This window comes from Choloepus didactylus, chromosome 9, assembly GCF_015220235.1.
Source record: "Choloepus didactylus isolate mChoDid1 chromosome 9, mChoDid1.pri, whole genome shotgun sequence".
In the NCBI taxonomy this organism is placed as follows: Eukaryota; Metazoa; Chordata; class Mammalia; order Pilosa; family Megalonychidae; genus Choloepus; species Choloepus didactylus.
The window spans coordinates 127,073,009-127,099,767 of record NC_051315.1 but is presented as its reverse complement, the minus strand read 5'-3'; the positions used below and the strand labels follow the sequence as shown (position 1 = coordinate 127,099,767).

Here is a 26,759-nt window from a genome sequence, read left to right as displayed (position 1 = left end):
AAGCCCTCAGTCAACAATCCTTGAAGAACTGAGTTCCGCTGACCACCATGTGATCCTGAAGGTGGATCCTTCCCCATCTGAGCCTTTAGATGAGACCTCAGCCCTGGCTGGCTCCTTGACTACAGCCTGTGAGAGAACTTGAAGCAGAGGATCCAGCTAACTTGGGTGTGGATTCCTGACCCACACAAGCTATGAGATAGCAAATGTGTGCTGCTTTAAGCTGCTAAGTATGTGGCAATGTGATACATGGCAATATAAAACTAATACAGCATCATCTGGAAAACCTCCTGTCCCCAAACTTCTTACATGCCAAAGGTGCTTCTAACCAGCAGGCCCCATAACATGCTTAACCTATTTTAACCATGACCTTCTCACAAGCAGTAAAGGTTTGTGTTATTCCTGGTGTGTGTGTGACTGATTACATAGAACACCAGCAGTGAGAAGTGACAGGGGCATTGGTCACTTACAGTGTTTGCTGGGGTTGTTGCTCAGCAGAGGAAGGTGACAGGGCCCAAGAAGGTTGGCATTTTGTTTTTACTACTCACGTGAGTGATAGTAAAGATCTGGAAAGTATATGGATGTGGAAGATGTCAAGCAGTTAAAGAAGAGACAAAACATTTTATATAACTTATGCAATTTCCAGATGAGTGTTTGAATAATGGTAACAAGACCTTACTCTTAGATAATGGTCTGCGATTTACATTTATATTTTCCACCTAGCATTGTGTCTTTTAAATCGTGGGTACCCAAAACATGTGGTTGAACCGATGACATATCAAGGCCGGAAGATGGAAGGGTAACTCAGACAAGAAACGTGCTTGGCAGATATTTTATCTTCATGTTCATAGGCTTGAGGTCATTAAGTTACTTGGCCGAAGATAATTTCCAGGTGCTAAAATTAGGTTTTCTGATTCTAGGTCTAGTATTCTATCCCTTTCATATAATGCAGAGATCAAAAAAATAAATAAATAAAGGTATGTAAATGGGAGGTGGGCTGGAATCAGGGGTGGATGGTATAAACCATGAGTAGGAAGGAGAGGGGAAGGAGAGCAGGGCAGGTCACACACTCAGAAAACGTCCGTGCACGTGGAGCGAGGGGCACCCACAGCTTCCTTACCTCCTCACCTCCCCTGTGAGGCACAGGCTCCAAATGGGCATGTCCATAAGATGGCCTCAGGAATCTGAAGCTCTTTCAGAGCATAACAGCAACTGGCAGAAACATTCTGATCAAAAGGCAAGCACTAATTGGAGGACAGGAATCTCGATTAGCACATCCATCGGGATCAAAACCCAATAATGCCATTGGCTAGAGAAGCACCATGACTTCTAAGGCAAGAAGCAAGAAGGACCTAAATAATTTGGATCATGAGGATATCCCAAACACTGCTTCACTGATTTTATTCATATTCTCTAACATCAAAGAAGCCCTAGAGAAGTCCATTTGGTCCATCAAAGCACAGCGTGTTTGGAAATGCTTATGGACAACCTGCAGCAGCTCCATGCGGGCTGGGCGATGGAACGAGCTTAGATTTGGGCCCTGCTTTCTGATCTTTCTCTAAAGAGCTGATCATCTGGGATGAGCCTTTAGCCTTAGCCTAATGGACTCTGGTTTCTTCTACGAAATGAGATGAACTGAATGTGATCATATATCACACAGGAGAGAGATTCTTGCAAAAACAGCCACCCCAAATCGAGTTACACAATGAAGAAATGTATTATTGGCTCCAGAAGTGTGGTGCAGGATGGGTTTGAGGTAAAATTTAATCGGCTGGCTCTGGCTTCCTGTTCTTGATTCTCTCAGCTCTGTCTTCCCTTCTGCAACTTCATCTTCATCTTTGTAGAGGAAAGAGAGATACTTGAAGAAAATCACATGTCTCCTCAGCCCATTGCCATGAGAATCAAATCCATCTCCTTGGCCCATTCCATATCCATAGCCTCCTTGACCTCTTCCATGTCCACCACAGCCCCAGATAGGCTGGTCAAACATGAGTCAACCAACTGAAAATTCTTCTCCTTCACCCTTTTTTTCAAGTGGTGTTTCAAATCATCGTTTGCAAAGTGGTCGCCTTTCTGGTGTCCTATCAGTTATTTTCCCCTCATCCTGAAGTTGTCGATCAGGTCTTCTACTAACACATCTTTTTCCTTCTTTCTTAAGCACCATGGGCAGCTGCTCCTGCTCTTTCTTGTCAACCATGCTAACGTTGGGGGGGTGGGGGCAAAAAAAACATGTCCAGCTGCCTCCAGCAAACTCTTCTTGGCTTATCCCTGGCCTGAACAGACGTAGGTACCCATTTCTGAACCAGACACTGGAAGGGGCTTTGATTCCCACGAACAGCTTGGTCCACACAGGCCCAGGCTGCAGAGCTGCTGAACAGTTGGAGAGAGAAAGAGAAAGGATGTTGAAAAGATATCCATACTCCTAGCACAGACGGTCTCTGGAATTTCACTGGACTCTAAAAACTCAACAAGTTTTAGGGAGTAGTGAAAATAAATTCAAGCTTAGAAATATTAAGGAAACCAAGGTAGAGGCATACTATTAAGGAAAAATGATTCCACATAGTTAGCTAAATTGTCCCAGGTCTTCTAGAGATATTGTGTGTTACTTAAAGACCTATTGACTGTAATATCAACTGGCTCTTCATAAACTTTAAAAGGGATGGTAGGTGTGAAATTTCATCCTTCCCTATGATGATTTTATTACTTCAGGTCTTTCCTCATGATATATGGTATTATCCCTTCCAAAAGAAAAGGCACTGTCATAAAGGCACTAAGAAGAGAAGGTGTAGAGAGCTACTCTGTGCCTGTTTCATACCTTTTGTGAGTGTGTGTGCATGTGTGCACTGTGACGGAAGGAGCTCAGACTGGCTGGGAGTCTGGGCCCAGCTTTCTGATCTTTCTCTAAAGAGCTGATGATCTTAGATGAGTCCTTTAGCCTTAGCCTAATGGACTCTGGTTTCTTCTATAAAATGAGATGAATTCATTTTTTTTTCATTTTACTAGCATTCCTTTATTTTATAAGTTCACATTTATAACACCTATTACAATGACATCCTGAACAACAAGATGCTTTGTCCTTACGCATCAGAAATCTGGCGTAAAAAATGGCAGTTGCAGACCTTCAATCTCAGTGTGCAATTCAGCCTTTTGTTGTGATTGCACAGAAGCAATGTAATTCTGAGTCACACATATTTAATATCTTAACCACTGCTCATGATCTTCGTAATAAATATAAGACAATACACATATAAAAACTATCTGATACATCATTACATCTGGACATGCTACACTTGCACCTGTTTCCACACAAGCCAAAGGTGTAACAGGATCTTCTAGCCAAAACAAGCACCTGACCTTGGCTGTCATCGCAGAGCACTGCACATACGTAGTGTACACTTTTGTACCTTTTGTTCAGTTTTGTATGACAAAAAAAAAATCACAGGTGTGAACTTAAATATATTAATACCAGTGCAGAACTACATCCTTCCTAGTAAATGACTCATTTAGGAGACATAAAATAGACATAGAAATGATAAAGGGTTTATACTGAGAATTGTACAAAAGTGAGTTACTTGGCAGCACTGCCACCGACGTATAAGGACTATTTGACTTTCATGCTCTGCTCACTGCCAGATGTCCCCTCCTGGTTTCCTAAAACTCAGGTGAAATGCCCCTCTAATCCTGCCAGGAGATCTAATCCTCCTCAGCTGCGTTTTCATCCTTTATCAATGTCAGTAACTGTAATAAGCTTTGGGCTGGGTTGTCTTCTGGCAAAGAAACTTCCCTACTATGTGTTCTGCTGCGGACTGTGCCAGTAGGGATTTGGTCCAGGCGGGCACGTGTGTGCATGCGTGTGCATTCTTGTGTGTTTCTCCCAGAATCAAGAAAGACTATTATTTAATAGTTGTTGACCAAACTAAGAATGAATCTCCAATTTTATTTTATTAATCAGCGTCTTTCTAGACAAAATGTATAGTCATTTTGCAACTCCCAGATCAGAATTATAGGAACTTTTTGTAAACTTACAGCCAGCCACAGAGCTCTTATAAACTTAAGAATGAAGCATAATAGCTAGTTGGGTAATAATTCCAAAAGTTATTTTGTTGTCTTTACTTATAACCTCATGTATCAAGACAGTAGTTCATATAACAATCAAATGTTTTATTCAACTGAAAAAATGAGGTGGGTTCCCGGTATAGTTGCATCTGTTGAATGTAATTATGAGCCTTGTGATTGCTATTTTGGGAAGGTCTTGGCTTAAGATGCCATCTTTGAACAATACACGTAGGAAGACTTGTCCAGAAGACGTGGTCCAGACTCGTTTGGCTCACTACTGGGAGACAGACATGGAAATGTCCTTCAAGTATAATATATAATCTAATAAATATATATTAATATGTAATGTGTAAGGGCAGGGCAAGATGGTGGAGTGGTGAGGAGCAGAATTTCGTCTCTCCCCTAGAGCAGCTGGCAATTACCCAAGAACTATATGAAACAGTGTTTTCGGGGTCTCCAGTAACCAGTCACACATTGGACACAAGTTTGGAATTGGAGGAAAAGCTGAGATCGCAGCGAACATTTTAAGTTCCCCGGACCGGGGGTCTAGCGCCCCTCCCCACCCAGACCTCACAGACTGTCTTGCTGCCGGCTCCCTGAAAGGGGGGAAAAAAACCCAAAAAACAGCGATCTGCTGAGGGCAAGAAGGGAGGCTCAACCCAGCCTCAACTGCAGAATTAATTAACAAATTAATTAACTAACTTTGGGAGCTGGGGTGCTAAAGAAGGGCTGGGCTCCGAGAAGTGGGGGCACGTAAAAGCGGGCACCCATTCCCAGACTCCAAAAAAGCCATTTTTTTTCCCCCTACATTTTGTCCCTTCTGGCTTCTCACTGATCCCTTATCTTTTTGCATTTCAATAGCCCCCAGCAGGGGTGGAACTGAAGCTGTTGGAGAGTAATTATCAGACAATAGCCCAAAGCATATCTTTAAATGCCCTATTCTGGCACTGACAAAACTTCCAGGCTGGGGAAAGACTTTTAAAAGAGACTTTTTTTTTTTTTCTTTCTTCTTTTACTTGTTTTTCTTTTCTATTTTTTTTTTTTTTAATCTAAAAGAAATATATGTGGTTATTGTCTATCAGAAAGCCCAGGTTGAGGGACTAGGCTGGGCTTGGGGGAGACAGAGTACCCACAGTGTCTTTGAATTCCGTGTTCACTACTGAAGGCCTCCACCCCTGTCTTTAATTGGCAACTCAGGCTGACCAAGGAATCTACCTGGACAGGCCCCATAGAGGAGAGGGGAGAAGGGAATAGTGCCCCTGAGAGACAACTGGAGTTCTGAGGATTGGGAGAGTGGAGGGAGGTCCAGCTCAACTGGCAGTCCTCCTTCTGGGAACTCAGACCCCAGGGGCTGGAATTCAGATTCCGGCTTCAGTCAGCCACGCCTCTGACAGGATCAGAGTCACCAGGAGAACTAAAGGCTCCACACCTCCTTACACTGGTGGGGGAGCTGCGGGCTGGCCAGCGCCACCTGCTGCACAGGAGAGGAAAAGCACCAATTCTAAAGGCCTCATTGGAGGGTCTCATTCTCAGGAAAACTTCATACCCTCCCAATGAGACCTGGGCCTCACTAGACTGGGAAAATCTGACTAGGGTCGACCATATCTGAGGAGACCCACTCACAAAAAGGTTACATGGAGGCAGAGCAAGAAACAGAAAAAACAAGAGGGGAAAAATTCTGATCAACTAAATAGAACCTAAGTTAGAGGTCTAGAATAAGTTGAACTGAATAACAGAGGCCAGAGAACAAAGCCAACCAACAAGAAAACCACTAGGTAAAAGACAGAAAACAAGCTCCAAAATAAACTAATCAAGAAAATCAGATGCCTAGACAACTTAAGATAACAAGCCATACCAGGAAACATGAAAACATGGACCAGCCAAAGGAACAAACTAATAGCTCAGCTGAGACACAGGAGTGGAGGCAACTAATGCTAAATAAATTTGATGAAATGAAGGAAGATATAGCAAAAGAGCTGAAGGATATAAAGAAGACACTGGATGACCATAAAGAAGAATTCATAAACTTAAAAAAACAAATATGTAATGTGTAGATACATCCTATAACATCTGAACATTAGCAGGAGGATGGATTCTTAGAAATCTTAGTGTTCATTTAGCCCACTACTCTCTTTGCCCAGAAAATGTCACCAAAGTGAAGTAATATTAGTAAACATTCTCTAAGTAAAAATAATTAGATGTTAGCAAAATATGAGTTGAATCCCAGATCCTTTGACTCTAGATAAGCATCATTTTCAATTATTTTCTATGCTGACATCTTCAGAACAAAGATATTCACTGACGATACTGCCAGTGTCTATTACATTTGTTTTATTAAGCCTTGAAGAGTGAGGAGGAGGGGGCTGCCTCCTTTTGCTTGTGGTGCTAAATGTTGATTGGCTGTATTTTAGGGTTTGCTTTTAGAGTTGAGACCAATCAAGCAAAGGCACAAAGAGACACTTTTTAAGACATGTTCTGGGACCATAATTGAAGGATGTGGTAATTATGACTAAAATGTATTAAATGTGTTACCCAGACAGGCTAAGTAGTAGGCTGTAACTCATTTTCAGAAGGTTATTTTTCATGTTTACAAGGAGAGCATTTATACTCGCTATTATATACATGAATCACAGAGCTAGGACATGTCTTGTACCAACTAGTATAAAATATTTACAGAAATTACAGGCTTTGAGCAATAGGCTTCATGCAACAGAGCCACATGCAGTATCAGAGCTAAAGATCTCTCCTTTGACCCAGTAATTCCACCTCTAGAAAATCTTCCTAAGGAAATTATCCAATATTCAAAATGTATATTCAAATGTATTTAATTTCTTATTTATATTATAGTTCAATTTTTAAATATTACATATTTTACAATAGAGGATTGATTGGCTTCCTCATACTATAGAATACTATGCTGCCATTAAAAATAACTAATGAAAGTCCTAATAGCATGGGAAAATGTTTATAATTTGTCAGAAAGGCAGTCTCTATAACTACATGAGGTACTATCTCAAAGTATCTAGACATTAGATTGGAACTGGAGAACCAAAATGGGCACAAAAAGACCCCACCTCTATCCACACAGGCAGAATTTTCAAAGGGAATGAAGGAAAACCTGCAGCTCAGCACGTGGACCCTTTAGCAAGACCACAGATTTACCTACAAAGGGATCAGCAGGATGCCTTGGCGAGAACACAGGTGAAGATATTTCTTTGCAAAGAACAGATGCCTTGCTGTGCAAGCCCACCCTGGGGAGAGAGGAAAGTGGGTGCCTACCCCATAAACCAGAAGATGGGCCATTTGAGGTTAGGTAATTTGGAGGACTGGGGCCTGAAGACCTGTGAGGTGAGGTCCAACTCCCACCACAAAATTGAGAAGGTGAGAGAAGAGCTCAGCAGAGGCTCGGGACGCAGATCCAGGGGAGAGCTGCTTTACGGGACCGACCTGCCATCCCAGAGTGTATTGGTCGAGCAGACCATGGATGTTTCCTGGAGAAAGACATGGGCTAAGAGGGAGAAAGCCAGTGTGTTCACTTCTTAGGACTTCTGTAACAAATGGCCACAAACTGAGTGGCTTAAAACAACAGAAATTTATTCTCCCACAGTTCAGGAGGCCAGGAGTCTGAAATCCAGGTATCGAAGGGGTTGGTTCCTTCTGGAGGCTCTGAGGGAGAATATGTTCCATGACCTTTTCCAGCTTCTGGTGCTTGTTGGAAATTCTTGGCATTCCTTGGCTTGTAGCCGCATCATTCCACTCTCTGCATCCATCTTTACGTGTCCTGCTTCCCTCTGTCCATCCCTGGGTTGGTATTCTCTCCTTATAAGAACACCAGTCATTAAATTAGGTCCCACTATAATCCAGTGTGGCCTCATCTTAACTAATTTCCTCTGCAAAGACCCTATTTCCAAACAACATCACATTCTGAGATTCTGGGTGGACATGCATTTGGGGTGGGGGTGGGGGGGGCACTGTTCAACCTGGTATAGCCAGCATGGGGCCACCCTGAGTCAGTCTAATATGGCTTTATGGAAGCACGAGAAGGTCCAGAGAAGGTTGGCCATGTGCTACAGGATACCCCAGGGCCAAGGGAGGAGACTCAGAAGACCACAACCAGGCCCAGTTCAAAGGATCCCCAGGAGAGAGGGGACCACAGGGCACCCCTAGAGATTCCTGAGTGAAAGAACCACTTTACCATCTGCCAGGCCCGGGCACTAAGCTGCCCAGCCCCCTAAGAGCTGTCCAGTCCCCTCACCTCTGCCGGCAGAGCTAGAGTGGAGAAAAAAGGCCATGCCCACCCTTTCCCCAATCTGAGATGAGGAGAGAAGAAGATGGAAACACTTGGTTTAGAGTTTGGACCACATTATAGGGTATATTATAATGAATGTATATTAATATGTAATATGTAGATACATTCTATAACATAAAATTTATTCTAACTAAATAAATGAGTCTATTTTATGACTAAAATTAACTAGAGAACTTTTCATTATCTGTCCCTTTAAAATCTCAAGATTTCCCCAATAAGTAGATTTTAAAGGGAGAGCAAGAAATAAAGGTATCGGATGGGATCATTGGCAAATTTTAACTTTTTTCCTTAACCTTTCCATTTACAATGTATGTTCTTGAAAACCTGAATCTTGTCCCCACAGACGTGACTTCTAAAGAGTTGAGAATGGAATGTCCCCACCCCGATCTGTGGCTTGACAGGAGAAGCAATAACCTCACCACGCTCCGATCTACACGTGGAAATGACCCGTGTGACTTCCCAGCAGGACGTGCCCAGCAAGGGAAGACAGGATACGGGAACTGGTATGGCAAAGGAGGAAAGAATGGAGGCAGGGAAGAGCCAGGGGGAGAAAGAGGAGAGGAAGAGAAGGTTGCGAGAGGTAGGTAGTCTTCAACAGTTGCTGCAACGATGCACAGCTCTGTCTTTGAAGAAACAGCAACAGGCCCCTGCACTTCTGCTCACAGAGCAACTCCCGTTTTCTGATTTAACTCTGATCTAGTTACCCTGCTTGCTGCAAGCCTGGGTCCTCAGAGGCCCCCAGAACTGTGCTTATGAAATTCTGCCCCCAAGTGCCCTCCAGCTCAGAACGCCGCAGAAGCAGCTGGGGAGTCAGCCCAGCCGTCTTTCTCTTTCCCTCCTCCATTTTATTCCTAAAGCTGTGACTCCAAGCACACCAGTGGAGAGAAAAATGAGCCTTTATTTCTTATCTGCACATTGATGGTGTTTTTTTTTCCTTCTGAAGTGTGTTTTGTTTGGATTCTAGGGATGCCAATTTTCTGTTGAGTGATGTCCAAGGGAGTGTCTCTTTGGATATCAGAAGAAAGAGGTGCATTCATCTCTCAAAATTCTCAGGCTGGGGTGGCACTGTAATCCCTCTGGTGTGTCCAATGCCTTGAGGTCACATTGCACCCCCTGTCCCCATGTGTGGCCCTGGCAGCCCTCCATAGCTCACTGCCTGACCCATTAGGAACTTCAGTTACTGTTTGGATCATGGCAACTGTAGCTGGGCTCCTGACCACACAACCCCACATTCCAGCCCCTTACCCTTGAGCAGCAGCTGGGGAGAACTGTAGGGCACTGGCAGGGTGTTGGCTGCCACCTTGAACAAGTCTAGTCGGAGACCTCCAGACGGGCTCCAGAGGCTCCAGCTGCTGCCACGTACCGGGTCCCTTGTGCTCCATGTCCCCGGGCCAACGTTGCCAACCCACCCAGCTCCTGCTCATGATTGCTGCGGCCCCATCCAGCTACTCACACCCTCTGGACTTCCCCTCTTTGCCCCACACACACTCGTCTCCCGTGGGCTCCAGACCCTTCTCCCTAAATCTAATGTGCACGTAAACAGAGCTCTTCAAACAGGACAACTGAACAAAATGGAAAACAGCTTGCCTTTCCTCGGGTTGCTGAAGCACTGAGCACATCGTGGCCTCGGGAAGTAGGAGACGGCCAGCTCCCCAGGGTGGGCTCCGCTTAGACTTCAGACGTGAGCTGCTCTTCTTTCCTAGAGTTCCCCACTAACTCCTCTCTTGCCAAGAAGTCTGATGGGACAGGGTGCCAAGGAGAGAAAACAGGGCAGTCTAGGAAACTCAGATGATCCACCTGTTTCATTTTAAAAGGCTAGAACTTGGTGTCTGCACAGCGAGGGGCTTTTTGTTGACAATTCTTACCTTGCCTCTTTTCTGTTTCCCTAAAACTCTTTCTCCTCAGCCACTAACACCCCACAGCCACTGAAGAAATCAGAGCACCTTTTGTGAGAGATGTAAACAATTATTCTCGTGATCAAAATTAAATCTTTTGCAGTGACCTAAAAAGGAAAATAACACAGAACAGACTAGCCCTAGAAGCTGCCCCTAAACTTCAAGAAGAAACCAATCAATTTTTGAGCTAAGCGATGGATGGCAGGTTGGCACCAAGCCAAGCCACACTGAGACATTCCAGGGACAGGAAACAAGGAAGAACAGTCAATATTGAACGCTGGGCAATTTTTAATCCAAGCCGAGAGGGGGCGAGGACGGAAAATGCAGTTCATCTGTAAAGGTGTGTGCGTGTCCCAGGAGCTCCAGATAATGCAACAGCTTGTCAAAGTTGCTACTCATTCTATAGTTTAAAAAAAAAAAAAAAAAAAAAAAAATTGCTCCAGACAAATTGGCTCCAGCCTCACCTGCCTCTGGAGAGAGGCCAAAACGATTCTGCTGCAAGCCTCCAAGGGACATAGTGACACTTTTATGGAGAGGTGTGCCCCTGTTTCTCTTGTATGGCAGTTTCTATAGAGGGTGGAGCTGAGAGAGCGCCACGGCAGGGCCTGCATGTCGCAAGTGCACATTCTGGGCAGGTGGGCTCCACGCAGGGGAAAGCCACCAAGATCTTTTTGTTTAACAGAAAGTTGCTCACCTGAGTTCCAACCTGAAGGAATGAGCTCATGTCGTTCTTAGAAATAGCCCACTCTAAGTGCACAGAGCATGTGGGTCTCCCACTCTCCATTTCCAATCCATAAAGCCCTTGCTGCTACCAGCAGCCGATGAACCCACTTCCCCCGCTAACTGCATTTTTGTTCCTGCTGGGGTGCTAATGCCTGGGAGAAGCAATGCTCCCAGAAGGCACAGGCTGACCTAGGCCCTAGTAGCTGCTCTGAATGAGGTTTGGCTCAGCCCCATCACAATGTACACATTTACAGCGCAAATCAGACAGGAGCATTTGCCGGGCATGTCTTCACATATCCTAGCAGACTCCTGGCCAGTGACTTGCTGAACAGGAATTGAATATTTCAGGCCTCATGTGTGTTTGCTGCTATGTTTTCTCTCCTAAAGAAAGCAGAAGAAATGTGTTGGAAAAAAAGTGCTGGGGAAACACTGGTGCCTTAGTTTCCAGGCTGCTATGACAAGTGCCACACCATGGGTTGGCTTTAACAACAGAAGTTTATTGGCTCGTGGTTTCAGAGGCTGGAAGGCTGGCTTCCTCCAGGGGTCTGCAGTGTCCTGGCTGGCGATGCTTGGGTCCCTGGGCTTTCCCATCGCACGATGAAGTCCTTTCCTTTCTTTTCTGGGTTCCGTTGACTTGCAGTTTCTGGCTTTTCCCCGTGGCTTTCTCTTTACGAGGACTCCAATAATGGGGTTGCAACACAAACTGATTCAGATGCTATCTTGAAATAGCATCTTCCAAAAGTCCTTTTCACAATGAGTTCACACCCACAGAATGGGATTAAGATTAAGATCACATTTTTTTGTATGTTTTTTGAGGGCTACATAACTCAATTTGCCAAAGTTAATGGATTCAAATATTACCAAATTATAGAAATATTTAAATTACCTTATATACCATTAATATCTTATTCCAGCCATTAAAGAAAACACCCCTGTCTCCAACAGGTGTTCAGGGATAAGATCCTTATTGGACTGGGATTTTGGGGGTGATGGGGCAAGGTGAAGTGCCATGTAAAGATAGAAAGGGTTTCACAATACACAAAATTCCAAATCTAGAAAAAGACAGCCCCCAAATAAACTACAGCTCACTCTCACTAATGAGTGTTAATATAAAATTCCTAAATGGAACACTGGAAACTAGAATCCAGCCCTATTTTTAAAGAATAATAAGCCATGACAAGTGGAGTTGCTCCAGAAATGCAAGGATGGCTTAATATTAGTGATTTATCAATATAATTCACCATATTTTGTTATCAAAGAAGAAAAACTAAGATCATTTCAAAATCCGTTTGATAAAGCTCAAGATACATTTAGGGTTATAAACTCTTAAGAGTGGAAGGATAGATACAACCTTAATATGATTAAAAATCTAGGCATTCCTTATACCAAACCAGAAAACGTGCACTGTGCTTAATGATAAAATATCAAAATGCTTGTTAGAATGCCATCAAAGTAAGGAACAAGACAAGAATTCACAGTATCACACTGTGGTTTAACCCTGCCGAAATATACTTATCAAAGAAAACAGAAGAAAAGCAGGAAATGACATTTTAAAAATGAAAAAGAAGAGACAAAATTAATATTATTTGTAAAAAGTTATGGTTGTATACCTGGAATACTACAGAATATCATTTGAAAACTGATTATAAACAATACATACCTACTATATATCAATTTTATTTTAATATACTTACTTTGTATTATATTTTATATTATGAATATATGATAAAAGACCCTATTTATAGTAACACAACAAATAATACCAATGAGTAAATTTTAAAGGAAATATGTAGAGCACATATTTTTAAAAATTTCTTAAATTCTATTGAGAAACATAAGAGAAGACTTTAATACATGGCATATACACCTTATTCTATTCTTATAGAATGAAACTTTAAAGTTGAAAGATGTCAATTTTTCCTAAATTAACTATAAATTTGGTGTATTATAATTTTGATTCAAAATAACAAGGGAATATTTCTTCATAACCTGACAAGCTGACCTTAAAGTTGAAACAAAATAAGCGTATGGAAATGATCAGTAAAGTACCGGAAAAAAATCAGAGGATGGGAGTGAGGAGGGGACTAGCCTTCTTGAACGTTTCAAAGCTCTAGTAAGCAAAGCCTTTTGATACTGAAGCAGGAATAAATGGTCACATCTAAATTGAAGTGCAAATGACTGATGATGACTGAGTGTATTGTCCATCCCAGAAAAGAGTTCTCAGAGACGCATGATCTCTCCGTTCAAAGCAGTGGGAACCCAAGTGAATGTCAGTTGAAGGGATCAGGTCTGGGGATTCTCACGTCCTTCAAATCCTCTCACAGCCAGAAGCCACTTCCTGGTCAGCCCCAGAACAGACTGACTATAGTAAATGCCTGGCTCCAGGAAGGACACCAAATCAGGGTGCATTTCTAAATAAGAGGCTGGAGGACACAGCCCTCAGTCCCACGGTGCTTTCCTGGCAATTATTGCTTTGGCAGAAAGTTCCCTTTGCTATTGAGTCCCTTCAGAAACCTGAAGGAAAAGAAGCCATGACACTATTTTGGTGAGGAGGGTGGTACCTCCTGCCCCTTAAACACCAGATCCTTTTACAAATAAAATAAAATTAGACATAAAAGGAAAGGCAAACACTCTTCTGACACTAAGCTTCCTGGGACTGCCTTTTCATAACATGGGATTTGCAACCATTGTAAATTGATCCAAAACACACATTCCACATAATTACGTGAGGTATGGCTACTTTGTGAATCCTCAACTCCTTCAAGTCCTTAGCTAATGCCAATTTTCTCATGTCATTAGCTTCTCACCTGAAAATTTGATAGTTAGACTTATTATTAAAAATCAGGCAATGAGGAGGGAGGGGCAAGATGGCGGCATAGAGAGGAGTGGAAGCTAAGTAGTCCCCCTGGAACAACTACAAAAAACCAGAAACAACTAGTAAATAATCCAGAATAACTGCGGAGGGAAAAACAAGACCATCCACTCATCATACACCAACCTGAATTGGGAGGAATGCCCGAGAACACAGCATAAAATCTGTAAGTAAAACCTGCGGAACCAAGTCGTGAGACCCCCTCCCCCATGGCCCGAGCTGGAAAGCCTCGTGGTGCCAGAGAGAAGCTCTCTCCCAGCAAGCAAATATAGCTCAGCTGAGCTCCAACTGGGGTTTTAAGTAGCGAGTGTGAACTGCTCACTACAGGTACGCAGCCCCAAAAAACACAGAGGCTTTGGGTGACGACTGACCTGGGAGAGCCAGAGGGTCGCCTTGGACTGGGTCTGAAGGGGACTATCTGTTTCTTTTTCAGCTCAGTGGAGAAAGCCTCAGTCATTTTCAGTTTCCAGGGCTGTGACTCTGGGAAGGGTGGAGACAGCACAAGCAGAGAGCGAGACCATTGAAATGCTAATGACCTCCACCTGGGGGGTCTGTCTTCTCTAGGAGGAAAGGGGTGGGGCCCTTTCCATGCAGAACCAGACCCCAGAGCCTGGGGGAACACGGCCATACCTCCTCACACCAGTCAAGAATTATAGGCTAACAGGCATCACCTGCTGGACAGAAAAGCACAGTGACCCGAGGCATCAAAGGGTGGAGCAATTTTCTAAACACACCCACAGGGAAACCAGATACTGAATATTTCTTCCCTCTGGGACCTGAGCCTGTTCTGGTCTGGGAAAACCTGATTTGGATAACCAAGAAAACCATGCCTAGACAACAGAAAATTACAACCTACACTAAGAAAAACAAAGTTATGGCCCAGTCAAAGGAACAAACTTACACTTCAACTGAGATACAGGAATTTAAACAACTAATGCTAAATCAATTCAAAAAGTTTAGAGAAGATATTGCAAAAGAGATAGAGGCTGTAAAGGAAGCACTGGGCATGTATACGGCAGAAATCAAAAGTTCAAAAAAACAACTAGTAGAATCTAAGGAAATGAAAGGCACAACACAAGAGATGAAAGACACAATGGAAACATACAACAGCAGATTTCAAGAGGCAGAAGAAAACACTCAGGAACTGGAGAACAAAACACCTGAAAGCCTACACGCAAAGGAGCAGATGGAGAAAAGAATGAAAAAATATGAGCAACGTCTCTGGAAACTCAAGGATGAAATAAAGTACAACAATGTACATATCATTGGTGTCCCAGAAGGAGAAGAGAAGGGAAAGGAGGCAGAAGCAATAACAGAGGAAATAATTAATGAAAATTTCCCATCTCTTGTGAAAGACATAAAATTACAGATCCAAGAAGCGCAGTGTACTCCAAACAGAAGAGATATGAATAGGCCTACGCCAAGACACTTAATAATCAGATTATCACATGTCAAAGACAAAGAGAGAATCCTGAAAGCAGCAAGAGAAAAGCGATCCATTACATACAAAGGAAGCTTAATAAGACTATGTGCGGATCTCTCAGCAGAAACCATGGGGGCAAGAAGGAAGTGGTGTGATATATTTAAGATACTGAAAGAGAAAAACCGCCAACCAAGAATCCTGTATCCAGCAAAGCTGTCCTTCAAATATGAGGGAGAGCTCAAAATATTTACTGACAAACAGACGATGAGAGACTTTGTGAACAAGACACCTGCCCTACAGGAAATACTAAAGGGAGCACTATAGGGTGATAGAAGACAGGAGTGCGTGGTTTGGAACACAATTTTGGGAGATGGTAGCACAACAATGTAAGTACACTGAACAAAGGTAACTATGAATACGGTTGAGAGAGGAAGGTGGGGAGCATGTGAGACACCACAAGAAAGGAGGAAAGATAAAGACTGGGACTGTGTAACTTGGTGAAATCTAGAGTATTCAACAATTGTGATAAAATGTACAAATATGTTCTTTTACGAGGGAGAACAAGCAAATGTCAACCTTGCAAGGTGTTAAAAAGGGGGAGGCATTAGGGGAGGGATGCAATCAGCATAAACTAGAGACTGTAACTAATAGAATCATTGTATTATGCTTCCTTTAATGTAACAAAGGTGATATACCAAGGTGAATGCAGATAACGGGGGGATAGGGGAGGCATGTTAGACACTTGACATTGGTGGTATTGTCTGATTCTTTATTCTACTTTGATTTAAGGTTATTTTTCCTTTTGCTGCTTCCTAGCTGTCTTTTTTTCCCTCTTTCTTTTGCCTCTCTACCTTCTTTGACTCTCCCTCCTGCCTTGTGGAAGAAATGTAGATGCTCTTATATAGATAATGGTGAAGGTGGTGAACACATACATGTATGACCATGCAGAAAACCATCGATTATTTACTTGGGATGGAATGTATGGTGAGTGAACAAAACCATATTAAAAAAAAATGGGTTGATGACAAAACCTTGAGGGCAATATACTGAGTGAAATAAGCCAGACACATTAGGACGATTATTACAGGGTCTCACTGATAGGAACTAATTATAATATGTAAACTCATAGACATGAAATATAAGGTACCAAGATATAGGACGAGGCTTAAGAATGGGGAGCGGTTGCTTAGTATGAGCAGATTGTTCAACTAGGATGAACTTAAATGTTTGGAAATGAACAGGGGTGTTGGTAGCAAGATGGGAGAATAACTAACAGAGCCGAATGGTGTGTGAATGAGGTGGAAAGGGGAAGCTCAGTCATATATGTCACCAGAAGGAAAGTTGGAGGTCAAAAGATGGGAATGTATAAAACTGAATCCTATGGTAGGCAATGTCCATGATCAACTGTACAGATACTAGAAATCACTTCATGAACCAGAACAAATGTATGACAATACAATTAGCAGTTAATAATAGAGGGGCATATAGGGAAGAACTATATACCTTTTACAAACTATATACTACAGTTAGTAGTACTTCAACATTTTTTCATAAACAGTAACAAATGTACTGTATCAATACTAGGAGTCAACAATTGAGGGGGGTTGGTTAGGGATAGGGGAGGATTAGAGTTTCCTTTTCTTTTTTTCTTTTTTCATCTTTCACTTTATTTCTTGTCTGGAGTAATGAAAAGTTTCTAAAAATTGAACAAAAATTAAGTGTGATGGATGCACAGCTGTATGAGGGTACCCAGGGGCAAGTGATTGTACACTTTGGATCTTTGGGTAATTGTATGGTATCTGAACAATCTCAGTAAAAATGAAAAAAAAAAAATCAGGCAATGAAAGAAAAAGGAAAAGTAAGACATTTATTATCAACTGGAACTGAACAAAAGAAAAATTACATGATTCATAAAATGTTAATTCTTCGTTGACACTTCTATTCCTTCCAGTGCATTTTGCTGTTGAAAGAGAGAAGGAAGAGGGGGATTAGACCTCGGTGGCATGTGTTCCTCATTCTTGCTACAGATGTGCAGGACCCAGGATTCCCAGAAGCTGTTGTAAACAGATCTAAGATGGCAGGGCAGACTACATTAGCTGTGCAAAGAAGCCAGGTCCCTGAAAAAAGAAAATAGGTGGGAGACACCTCAGGGAAGAAGAGGAGGACACTGAGTGTCTGGGATCAGAGATGTAGCCCAAGAAAGGAAGCGCCAGTCTCAAAAAGGGAACGACAAGGGACAGCCCCAAGGTGAGGCTGCAGGTGTGCATTGGAACTTGAGTTGGTCCAAGGAGGTGCTTGTGGTGTGAGGATGAGAAGGAAGAAACCAATTGAGCCAGTGAAGGAGGAAAGGCTGGCTATAGCTGCAGTCATCTGAGGGTGCAAGGCTGGAGAGGGAAATCATTCATTCATTATTTACTCAACCACTCAATAAGCATCTACACATGGAGCATTTATTTGGGCTACAAAGATTGATAAGTAATAGCCTTTGGCCTTAAAAAATCACAAACCAGTGAAGAAGACAGAAGTAATTATAGTTCAACATGGCAAATGCAATTCCAGAGATGCACCTGTACAGGGTCCCAAGGAAGGTGTGGATCTGGGCAAGAAAGGGGTTCCTGAAGGAGGAGACACATGGTTTGGACTCAAGGAAGAAGCTGGGGTGCTGGGCTGTGGCACTCCAGCAACAGGGCCTGGAAATGGAGATGGGAAACAGACTGGAGCTGGTGGGAACATCAGATATGTGAGACTCTTCCCACGATGTGTGAGGCAGAGAGAAGCTGGAGATGGAGCTGGGCACACAGATGGGGACAAGGCTATTGGGGATGGGGGCTTGATTCCTCATGCACCACTTCAGGGAGCTTAGACCCATCCTCTAGGTGAACAGGGCCCTGTGACCTGGTACAAACCAGTGTTAAAATTACCAGTAATGAGAACCTCTTTTGTTTCTCAGATGTGGTCTCTTTCTCTCAGCTCTGCAAATAAACTCACTACCCGTTGCCCTCACTGGCAAAGCGGGACATGACTCCAAGGGATGAGCCTGGCTCTGGCATCCAGGGATCGAGAATGCTGTCTTGACTAAAAGGGAGGAAAGAAATGAAACAAAATAGAGTTTCAGTGGCTGAGAGATCTCAAATAGAGTCAAGAGGTCAATTTGGAGGTTACTCTTATGGCTTATACAGGATATTCCTTTTTAGTTTCTAGTGTATTACAATAGCTAGAAGGAAATATCTGAATCTGTTGAACAGTAATCCAGTAGACTTGATTCTTGATGATAACTGTATAACTATATAGCTTTTATTGTGTGACCATGCACTAGTGAAAACCTGGTGTATTTAACTAGTATATGGGCAGATGAGTAATAAAATAATGACAAAAAATACATAAATAATGGTGGGGGGATAAGGGGAATGGGATGGTTTGGGTGTTCTTTTTAATTTTTTTTATATATTTTTTTATTTTGGAGTAATGAAAATGAAAATTGATTGTGACAATGAATGCACAACTGTATGATGATACTGTGGGATGGATTATATTGTGTGAGTATATGTTAATAAAAATTGCATTTATGAAAGTTTAGTGGTGACAATGGAGGTGACTTGGAAGGAAACAAGATGAAGCCATCAAGAAGCTGCTGAACATATGAGGCTAGAAATGACGAGGCTGGGACTGGAGCAGAGAGCATGGAAGGTGGGGGACAGAGCTGGAGAACACTTCAGAGGACAGATTAGCAGAGCCTAGTAACTGGAAGAGGGAGGGAGGAGGTCAGAGTGGATCCATCTCAGGCCTGGGTAACTAGACAGAAGAGTTGGATGCAAGAAGAAGAGAACATTTTGAAGGGACGAGTTCAGTTTTGAGCATGCTGTAGAATACCTGGGTGGAGATGTCTGGCATGTGACTGTTTACTCAGGCCTGGAGTTCAGACTAGAAGGACCCTGTGGAAATAGTGGTTGGAATAATCCCCAGACAGGTGGGTCAAAGCCCTGGAGGTGCCAGGGGTCACCTGGTACAGAGAGGACAGGGAGGACAGGGAGGGGAGGGAGAGCTGAGGTTGGATCCCTGGGGAACATCATCATTTGAGGGGCAAGTGGAAGAATAGGGATCCATGAAACACAAAGTCTTGGCTGGAGAGAAAATCCAAGGAGGCAAAATCACAGAGGCCAGAGGACTTCAAGAAAAGGGAGTGATCATCAGCATCAAATGCTGCCACGAGGTTCCACGGGAGGGTGGGAAAGGGAATGGCCGTGGGGGGAGGCAGCAATGGGGGGTGTTTACAGAGCACGCTGATGTCAGTGGATGAGAAGAGATTGAAAAATACAGTTGTGGAGGCAGCAAGTGGCCAAACTACTTTTTAAAGAAGACCTTCGGATGAGGACACGAGAGATTAAAGAGAAGCTAGCAGATAAACCAGGGTTAGTTGAACTAGCTAGCTCCACCATCGAACTTGTAGAGAAGTAGGAATTGGGGGAAGGGGCTCCGCAGTGAATGAGAGTCAGAACAGAGTGCAAATAAATACCAGTGCACACAGCCAGTTTCCGCCACCCCAGCAGCATTGCCTGGGTCTTTTCTGTCTTATGTGGGGGGATGGGGGACTTGCTCCATTCAGTAGATGAGCTGTCACGGGAGCTCACGGCAAGAAGTTGTCACTAAGGGGTCTGATCCCTGAATATCGAAATACTGCACAAGCTACTGAGGTGGCTCAGGTTTTAGGGGTTACCCCCTCCCACACACAGTCATGATGGTACGTAGGTGTGTCGCTAATGCTTCTAATCAATTAAAATGCTTGCCTTCCAGCTGGCTACTACATATCTAGCTTTACCCAAAGCATGATAAATGTATCCTAAACAAATAATCCTTTGGATTATGCCCTCTCATGCTATTTTCTAAAAATGCATGTTGGCATGAGATAAAGTATCACAGGGAGGGAAAAGAGGGGCTATGGAAACAGACATCAAGAGCTAAATCCCAGTGGTACCACTACTTCTGATGTTGGGGCAGTCTAAAGGCCTTAGCTGCTCATCTGTGAAGTAGGGATAATAATAAGAAACCTGCATTTGGTTTGTTGCAAGATTTATGTAAAATGATGTATGTGAGGGGTCCAAGCACCGACCCAGAGATACCCTCGGGTTTTGACCTTCATCGGCACAGGAGCCAGGCACAAGGTGGGCAGTCAATGAATATTTGTTGAACAAACTAACAAAATTATAAGGCTGGTTCTTTCTGCCATGTAGTCATTGACAAATGTCATTCTATAAGAACATGCTTCCCTTGTTGCTCCTGGGTGTACGTTTTAAGAGTTCTGCACTAATCAGCATTATGATGTGAAAGCAAGCATATCACTCGCCCTGCTGTGGTTTGGGTGCTGAGGGTTTTCTGGCCACTGTGTGATGGGGATTGAATCACGTCCCCCACTAAAGAAATGTACAATTCCTGACCCCTGTTCCGGGGGATGTGAATAGGACCTCTGAAGAGCCTATTTCAATGAAGAAGATTGAATCAAGCTGGGCCTTAATCTAAACAACTGGAGTCTTTAACCTAGAAAGAGACACAGACAACTGAGCAGGAGAAGTAGAAGCCAAGCTCAGTGGAAACCAGAGAGAGACAGAGATGGCCATTGACAGAGGATGGCCAGAATGCCACAGACTCCCAGAGAAACCGAGTCCTGCCAGTACCTTGAGGTCAGACTTCTGGTCTCCAAGACAATGAGACAATAAATTCCTCTTGCTTTAGCCAACCCACTGAGTGGTATTTGTCACAGCAGCTGTGCTGGTTTGGATGTATTATGTCCCCCAAAACACCATGTTCTTTGATACAATCTTGTGGGGGCAGATGCATTAGTGTTGATTAGATTGGAACCTATCAATTGAGTGTTTCCATGGAGATATGATTCAATCAACTGTGGGCAAGTCCTTTGACTGGATAATTTCCATGGAGGTGTTACCCCACCCATTTAGGGTGTATCTTCATTAAATCACTGCAGCCATATAAAAGAGCTGCAAACAAGGAATTCAGAGCAGCTGTGAGTAACATTTTGGAGAGCAACTGAGAGACATTTTGGAGACAGTCATTGAGAGCAGACTTATGCTAGCTCAGAGTTTGCTCTGGAGAAACTAAGAGAGGACAAAACATCCCAAGAGGAACATTTTGAAGAAAGCACAGGAGCTGACAGAGGAGCTGGAACACAACCTGGGATCAGCAAATGCCAGCCACATGCCTTCCCAGCTAACAGTGGTTTTCCAGACACCATAGACCTTCCCTCGGTGAAGGTATATGTGTGCTGATGCCTTAATTTTAACATTTTTATGGCCTTCAGACAGTTGCTTTATAACCAGATAAACCCCCTTTATAAAAGCCAATCCATTTTGCGTAACAGCAGCACTAGCAAACCAGAACAGCAGCCCTGGCAAACTAAGATACTATGTAATTAAAAAGTCAGAACTATTCTGGCTACAAAGATCAAGAAAGTTTAGGATTTTCAAATAGGTTCCTTTGAACATGAGAGTTGGGACCTGATTTTCCATATTTCCTATTTTAGAGTAGCAAATAAAAAATTCTGAGTTCTTTGTTTAAATATTACATTGTGCTATGCACTCCTCTATATTAAATGGTTTTCCAGCAACCTGAAAGAATTGTAGAAGAATGTTTATTAAAGTACAAAACACTTACTCAGCACCTATTTTGTTGCAGAAACTGGGCCAAGCTCTAGAGTTCTATGACCACTGAGCCAAAGTGTCCACCTCAAAGGCCCCTCCATAGGAATATATGTCACTCAAACGTTGAAAACAGTAATCCTGATTTTGATCGTGCATTCATTCATTTCTTCCTTCCAACCTTATTGAACCTTTTTTTATGATGTAAATTGTTCTTAGCAATAGGAAATAGAGAAAGGATATTGTTACTAATAATTTAACAGACATATCATTAATAATAGTTGTACTTGCTATTAAACTAAGATAATTAATGACAAGGAATGTATCCTCAAGGAAGTTATGGTCTAGCAGGCATAAAAACAAATATCAAAAAAGGCCTTTGAAGAAACTGAGCCCTGAGAAACTAAGGGATTCAGTCACCATCTTCTGGCTGGTAAGTGGTGAGCAGGATTCCTCCCAGACCCGCGGATTCTAGATCCCATTGGATCCTCCTCCCCACTGGAACTCCTGAGCTGGTCTTAGGAGCTGTGTTTTGTGATTCTAGAAACCTGAAGCACAGGGTGGAAACATGCCCAGCTAAAGGTCACAGGGGGAGAGGGACAAAACTGAGACTGACCTTTGGTCCATGCTGCCTTCAAAGAGACTTTTCAAGCAATCAATTTCCTTATTGATAGAAATCAGATGACAAATTTTATATTGCATCTCATATGTATGTACACCCGTATACTTACATTATTAATAAATAAAATAGAGCCAATCCATTGAGAATTCTCCCTCCACCCCCTGAGGATGCTCTGTAGAGCAAAAGGAATGACTTACTTTTATCTAAAAAGGAAGATGATTAGTCCATTGATCCCCATAGGAAGCTGGGTTTTATTTTTAAGATACACTGTAGATTAAACAGAAAACCTACCACTTGCAAGTCCCATCCAATACGGCCTCACTGGGGAATTTTGCCTTCTATTTTAGCAAAATGTCAGCTAATTTATTTCAAATTCCAGTGTTAAATATTCATTATACTATGCTCAACCTGATTTTTGCTGTTGTTGTTAATCTCAAGAACCTAGAGTGAAGGATTTCATCATTTGCTCAAAAAATATTTATGAGCCCTTACTGTGTGCCAGACTCTGCCTATGGCACTGGGGAGATAATGGTGGAGAAATTTCCATGGGCCCTGCTCTCACGGAGTCTGGTGGTCAGGTGGGGAGGAGGCAGGGGTGCAGGGCAGAGAAGAAACAAGCAGTTTCAGGGCCCTGCGTTGATTCTGGAGACCCGTGATAGAAGTCAACACTGACCTCGAGGGGAAGCTCTCCGAGTCAACTTCCTCCCAAGGAAAGTGACAGCTGAGCTGAGACTGAATGATAAGGTAGGTTTTCCAGGTAGAGGATGCAGCAGCAGGAACTGCAAGCATTTCAGTATTGTTGGAGCTCAGAGGCCAGGCAGGCCTGGGAGAGAGATGAGGCTGGAGAAGTGGGCAGGGCCAGCTCATGAAGTCCTTTGTAGGCCATGCTGGGGAGTTTGGACTTTATCCTGAAGGCATGCAAGTGTTATGTAAACTGAAAAGCCCATGAAATGTCAAGCTTGTGTGTATGGTTGTATAGAAAACTGACTGCATTGAATCATGATCTATAATTGTATCCTAAGACTCCTTTGAAGTGCGCTCTTCATGATGTCCCATTAGTACTTGGAAGCCTTTGAAAACACAGCTACATCTACTTCCATCCTTGGTGACTGGGAATTTATACAGATGTGAGACTCAGAGATGCCCAGGTGGGTTGGGCGAGCCAGGGCACCATCTCCAGCTCTCGAAAGCCCTGGGGGCAGATAGGCAGCTACTTCCTCTTGGCTCAGGGCCCAGCTCTTGCACAGCTCTGCTCGATCCGGAAAGTGAAGTACATATCAAACAGTTTAAGTGGGGATGGGTCAGAGTATTCTCTGTGTCCAAAGATAAACCTGAGGACAGCACGCAGGTTGGCAGTGCAGGGCTAGGACCTGAGGCAAGAATTCAGGCAATAGTTCAGTGGTGATGATAATGAAATGATGGACAAATTCCAGAGAAAATGTTTTGGTAAAAATCAGTAAGACAGGATCCCTATGGATGTTGGGAGAAGACAAAGGATAAAGAAGAGTCAGTGATGCCCCCCAGATTTTTAGCTTCAGCAAATTAGGTGGATAGGGATGGCTATGGCTAAGAACGGGAGCTTGGGAGGTGGCTGGTTGAGTTTCAGGAGCTCATGAGATCCAGGAGGTGGTTGATATAATGTCCTGGATCTTGAGCTAGACCATGGGAAGAGGTGCATATTTATAAATAATCACACGTCAGCAATAAAGTCAGGCGAGTGGGAAAGATGAGAGTAATCTATAGAATAAGGCAAAGATTTGGGCTAAGGACATATTACAAATGGTCGCTAGTATTTAAACCATAGGTCGAGAAAAGGAGGCCTTTAATAGATTTGAAGGATTAAAATCTAATTTGCAAAAATCAGAAAAGTGAGTGAGAAGTGAAGAGGCTGAGGCAGCCACAGACCACAATTGTGGTCAAGAAGCCGTGACTGCTGACTGCAGTTTTAGACACGTTACCGTAATGGTTACTGTAGCTTAGTGCCACTCCTTTTCATGATACTGTAGTTGTTTATACTTGTTATTGTGATGCGTATTTCAGATAGCTGTTTTTATAATTGTAACAACCCCACTTCCCCTTGTTTGAATCCATAAAAACCCTAAACTCTTCAGACTTGGAGAGACAGATTTGAGATTTTCCTTACTCCTGTCTCCTTTTTTTGGTGGCCATGAAATAAAGCCCTTTCTCTCTCTCTCTGAAGCACCAATGTCACTACATTGATTTCAGTGTGTATCAGGCAGTGAATCTGTGGTTTTTGGCAACAAAGTTTGGCAGTGATGGAGAGGAGGAAGGGAGGCAGCTGCTGGGATTGGGGAGACTGGTCAAAGGAAGGGACTGCTCTTTGGGTAGGGAGACTCAATCACATCAGTGGTGAAGAAACCATGGGGAAAAGGTTGAAATCAAAGAGACAATTGAGGAGCAATATCTCAGAAAAGGAAAGGGGTAGAAAAGTAGGAATTGGAGATGGAAGCTGAATAAGGTTATTACAGATGTTTGGAGGTACAGGAGCATTAGTTTTAAGATGTTCACTCCAAGTAGCTTCTACTTCTAAATACACTTGTTTTTAATTGTGTTCCCTTACCTCAGGGCTGTTACTCAAAGCCTGAGTGTATTCTTGCTCTGTACTGGCGGGCTGGGTGTCTTCTACTTCCGGGAGGAAAGGCCCTTCTCATGATCTCTGAAGATCAAAAGGGGATGTATAGGCTCTGTCAGTCACAACAAGATCTAGGACAATGCAGACTTTATAACCAGAAATTACTGAGAATGATTGTGGTTAGAATAACCAGAACCCATACCGCCAAGAGAATGCCAGAGAAACATGATAACTGAATCTTCCTTATCAAGCTGTCCCTCACTCTCTCGTTGGTGTATTACAACTGACCCCACTACTTATTTCTCTCCACTTTGCATTTCCATATGTGCTCTGTGTCATCCACTCCTGGAAGCCCCTCAAGGCCAGGGACTGTCACGTTCATCTTTTCATCCTCCATGGGGTCTTCCCAGCACTTCTCACACACAGGCACTCCACACCTGCTTGCTGAATTGAGTTCAATTTTCATGTTCCCAGTAGACTCTGTTATGGTAGCACATTTGTATCGATGATGCTGCCAAGGCTCAAGTCTCAAAATTTAGAATTCAGCTCTGGAATTACCTTCTGAGGCACCTAAAAGAATCTTTCACATTAATTTGCATCCCTGCAATATTTTACGACCCCCAATGGCTTTTGTCCAATGCAGTAGCAGCCTCCAAGGTGGCCTCCACTGATCTCCACCTGGTGTGCATGACCTTTGGACAGTTGCTCGGTGTGATCAATAAAATATGGCAGAAGTGATCACTTATCACTTCTGATATTAAGTTACAAAAGACCATGCCTTCTGTCTTCAGTGCTCTCTTGCTTGCTCAGCCTCTCTTTCTCTCTTGCTCTGGGGGAAGAGGACATTTGGACAACATGGAGAGAAACAAGCCCTCAGTCTAACAGTCCATGAAGGACCGAGGCCCGGCAGCAACCAGTGACCTTGGAGGTGGATTTTCAGCTCAGTCGAGCTTTCAGATGAGATCCAACCCTGTTTGACAGCTTGATGGCAACTTTGCTGCAGAACCTGAACCAAAACCACTCAGCTAAAGTGCTCCTAGAATCCTGACCCTCAGAAACTGTGATAATAAATGTTTGCTGTTTTAAGCCGTGATGTGTTTGAGTAGTTTGATACACAGCAGTAGTTAACTAATACACCCAAGTTGATTATTCATTTGATTCACCAGATTTATTTCTAAATGGTTTCTGGCCATTTCCAAAATCAAATCCAAAGGCAAATGTTTGCTACCACTGAAGTGATTCCAAACAATGGTCTGCAGATTCTGAAGGCAATTCCAAAAGCAGAGTTCAAAAAATGTTTTCAGCAGTAGTTACAGTTAGAATAACTGTGTAGTCCCCCGAGGTAACTACTTAGAAGAGATATAAAACTTAAGCATTTCTTTTATTAAGCCCCAGAGTGTAAACCTTAGCTCTTCAAATAAATTGGAGTATGCCAAATGAGAATGAGACATTGAGCTCAATGAAATATTAATATCTTTGTTACTCATTTTAACAGGGAACTCTAAACATAGGATGAATTTCACAATTCTTCTGGAATGCAGTGTGGGAAAGGCACAGCCTTTAGGATCTGAGAGTTGTGTTTCAAAGTCCTATCACTGCCATTCAGTGATTAGATCAAAGTC

The 26,759-nt window shown here is 43.0% G+C and overlaps 1 protein-coding gene across 9 annotated transcripts in view; it reads right to left on the bottom strand.

The window, feature by feature from the left end:
- Positions 1-1,426: 1,426 nt before the first annotated feature.
- Positions 1,427-26,759, bottom strand: part of SPP2 (secreted phosphoprotein 2) — a 39,894-nt gene continuing 14,561 nt past the window's right edge. For 2 of the 9 annotated variants that reach the window (XM_037850382.1, XM_037850387.1), the window contains 2 exons: positions 25,126-25,221; positions 17,122-17,235 (listed from right to left, as the gene is read on the bottom strand). In XM_037850382.1, coding sequence (XP_037706310.1) covers positions 25,136-25,221 — 86 coding nt within the window. In that variant the 3' untranslated portion in view covers positions 17,122-17,235; positions 25,126-25,135. The other 7 variants (XM_037850386.1, XM_037850389.1, XM_037850384.1 and 4 more) reach the window with 7 other exon arrangements.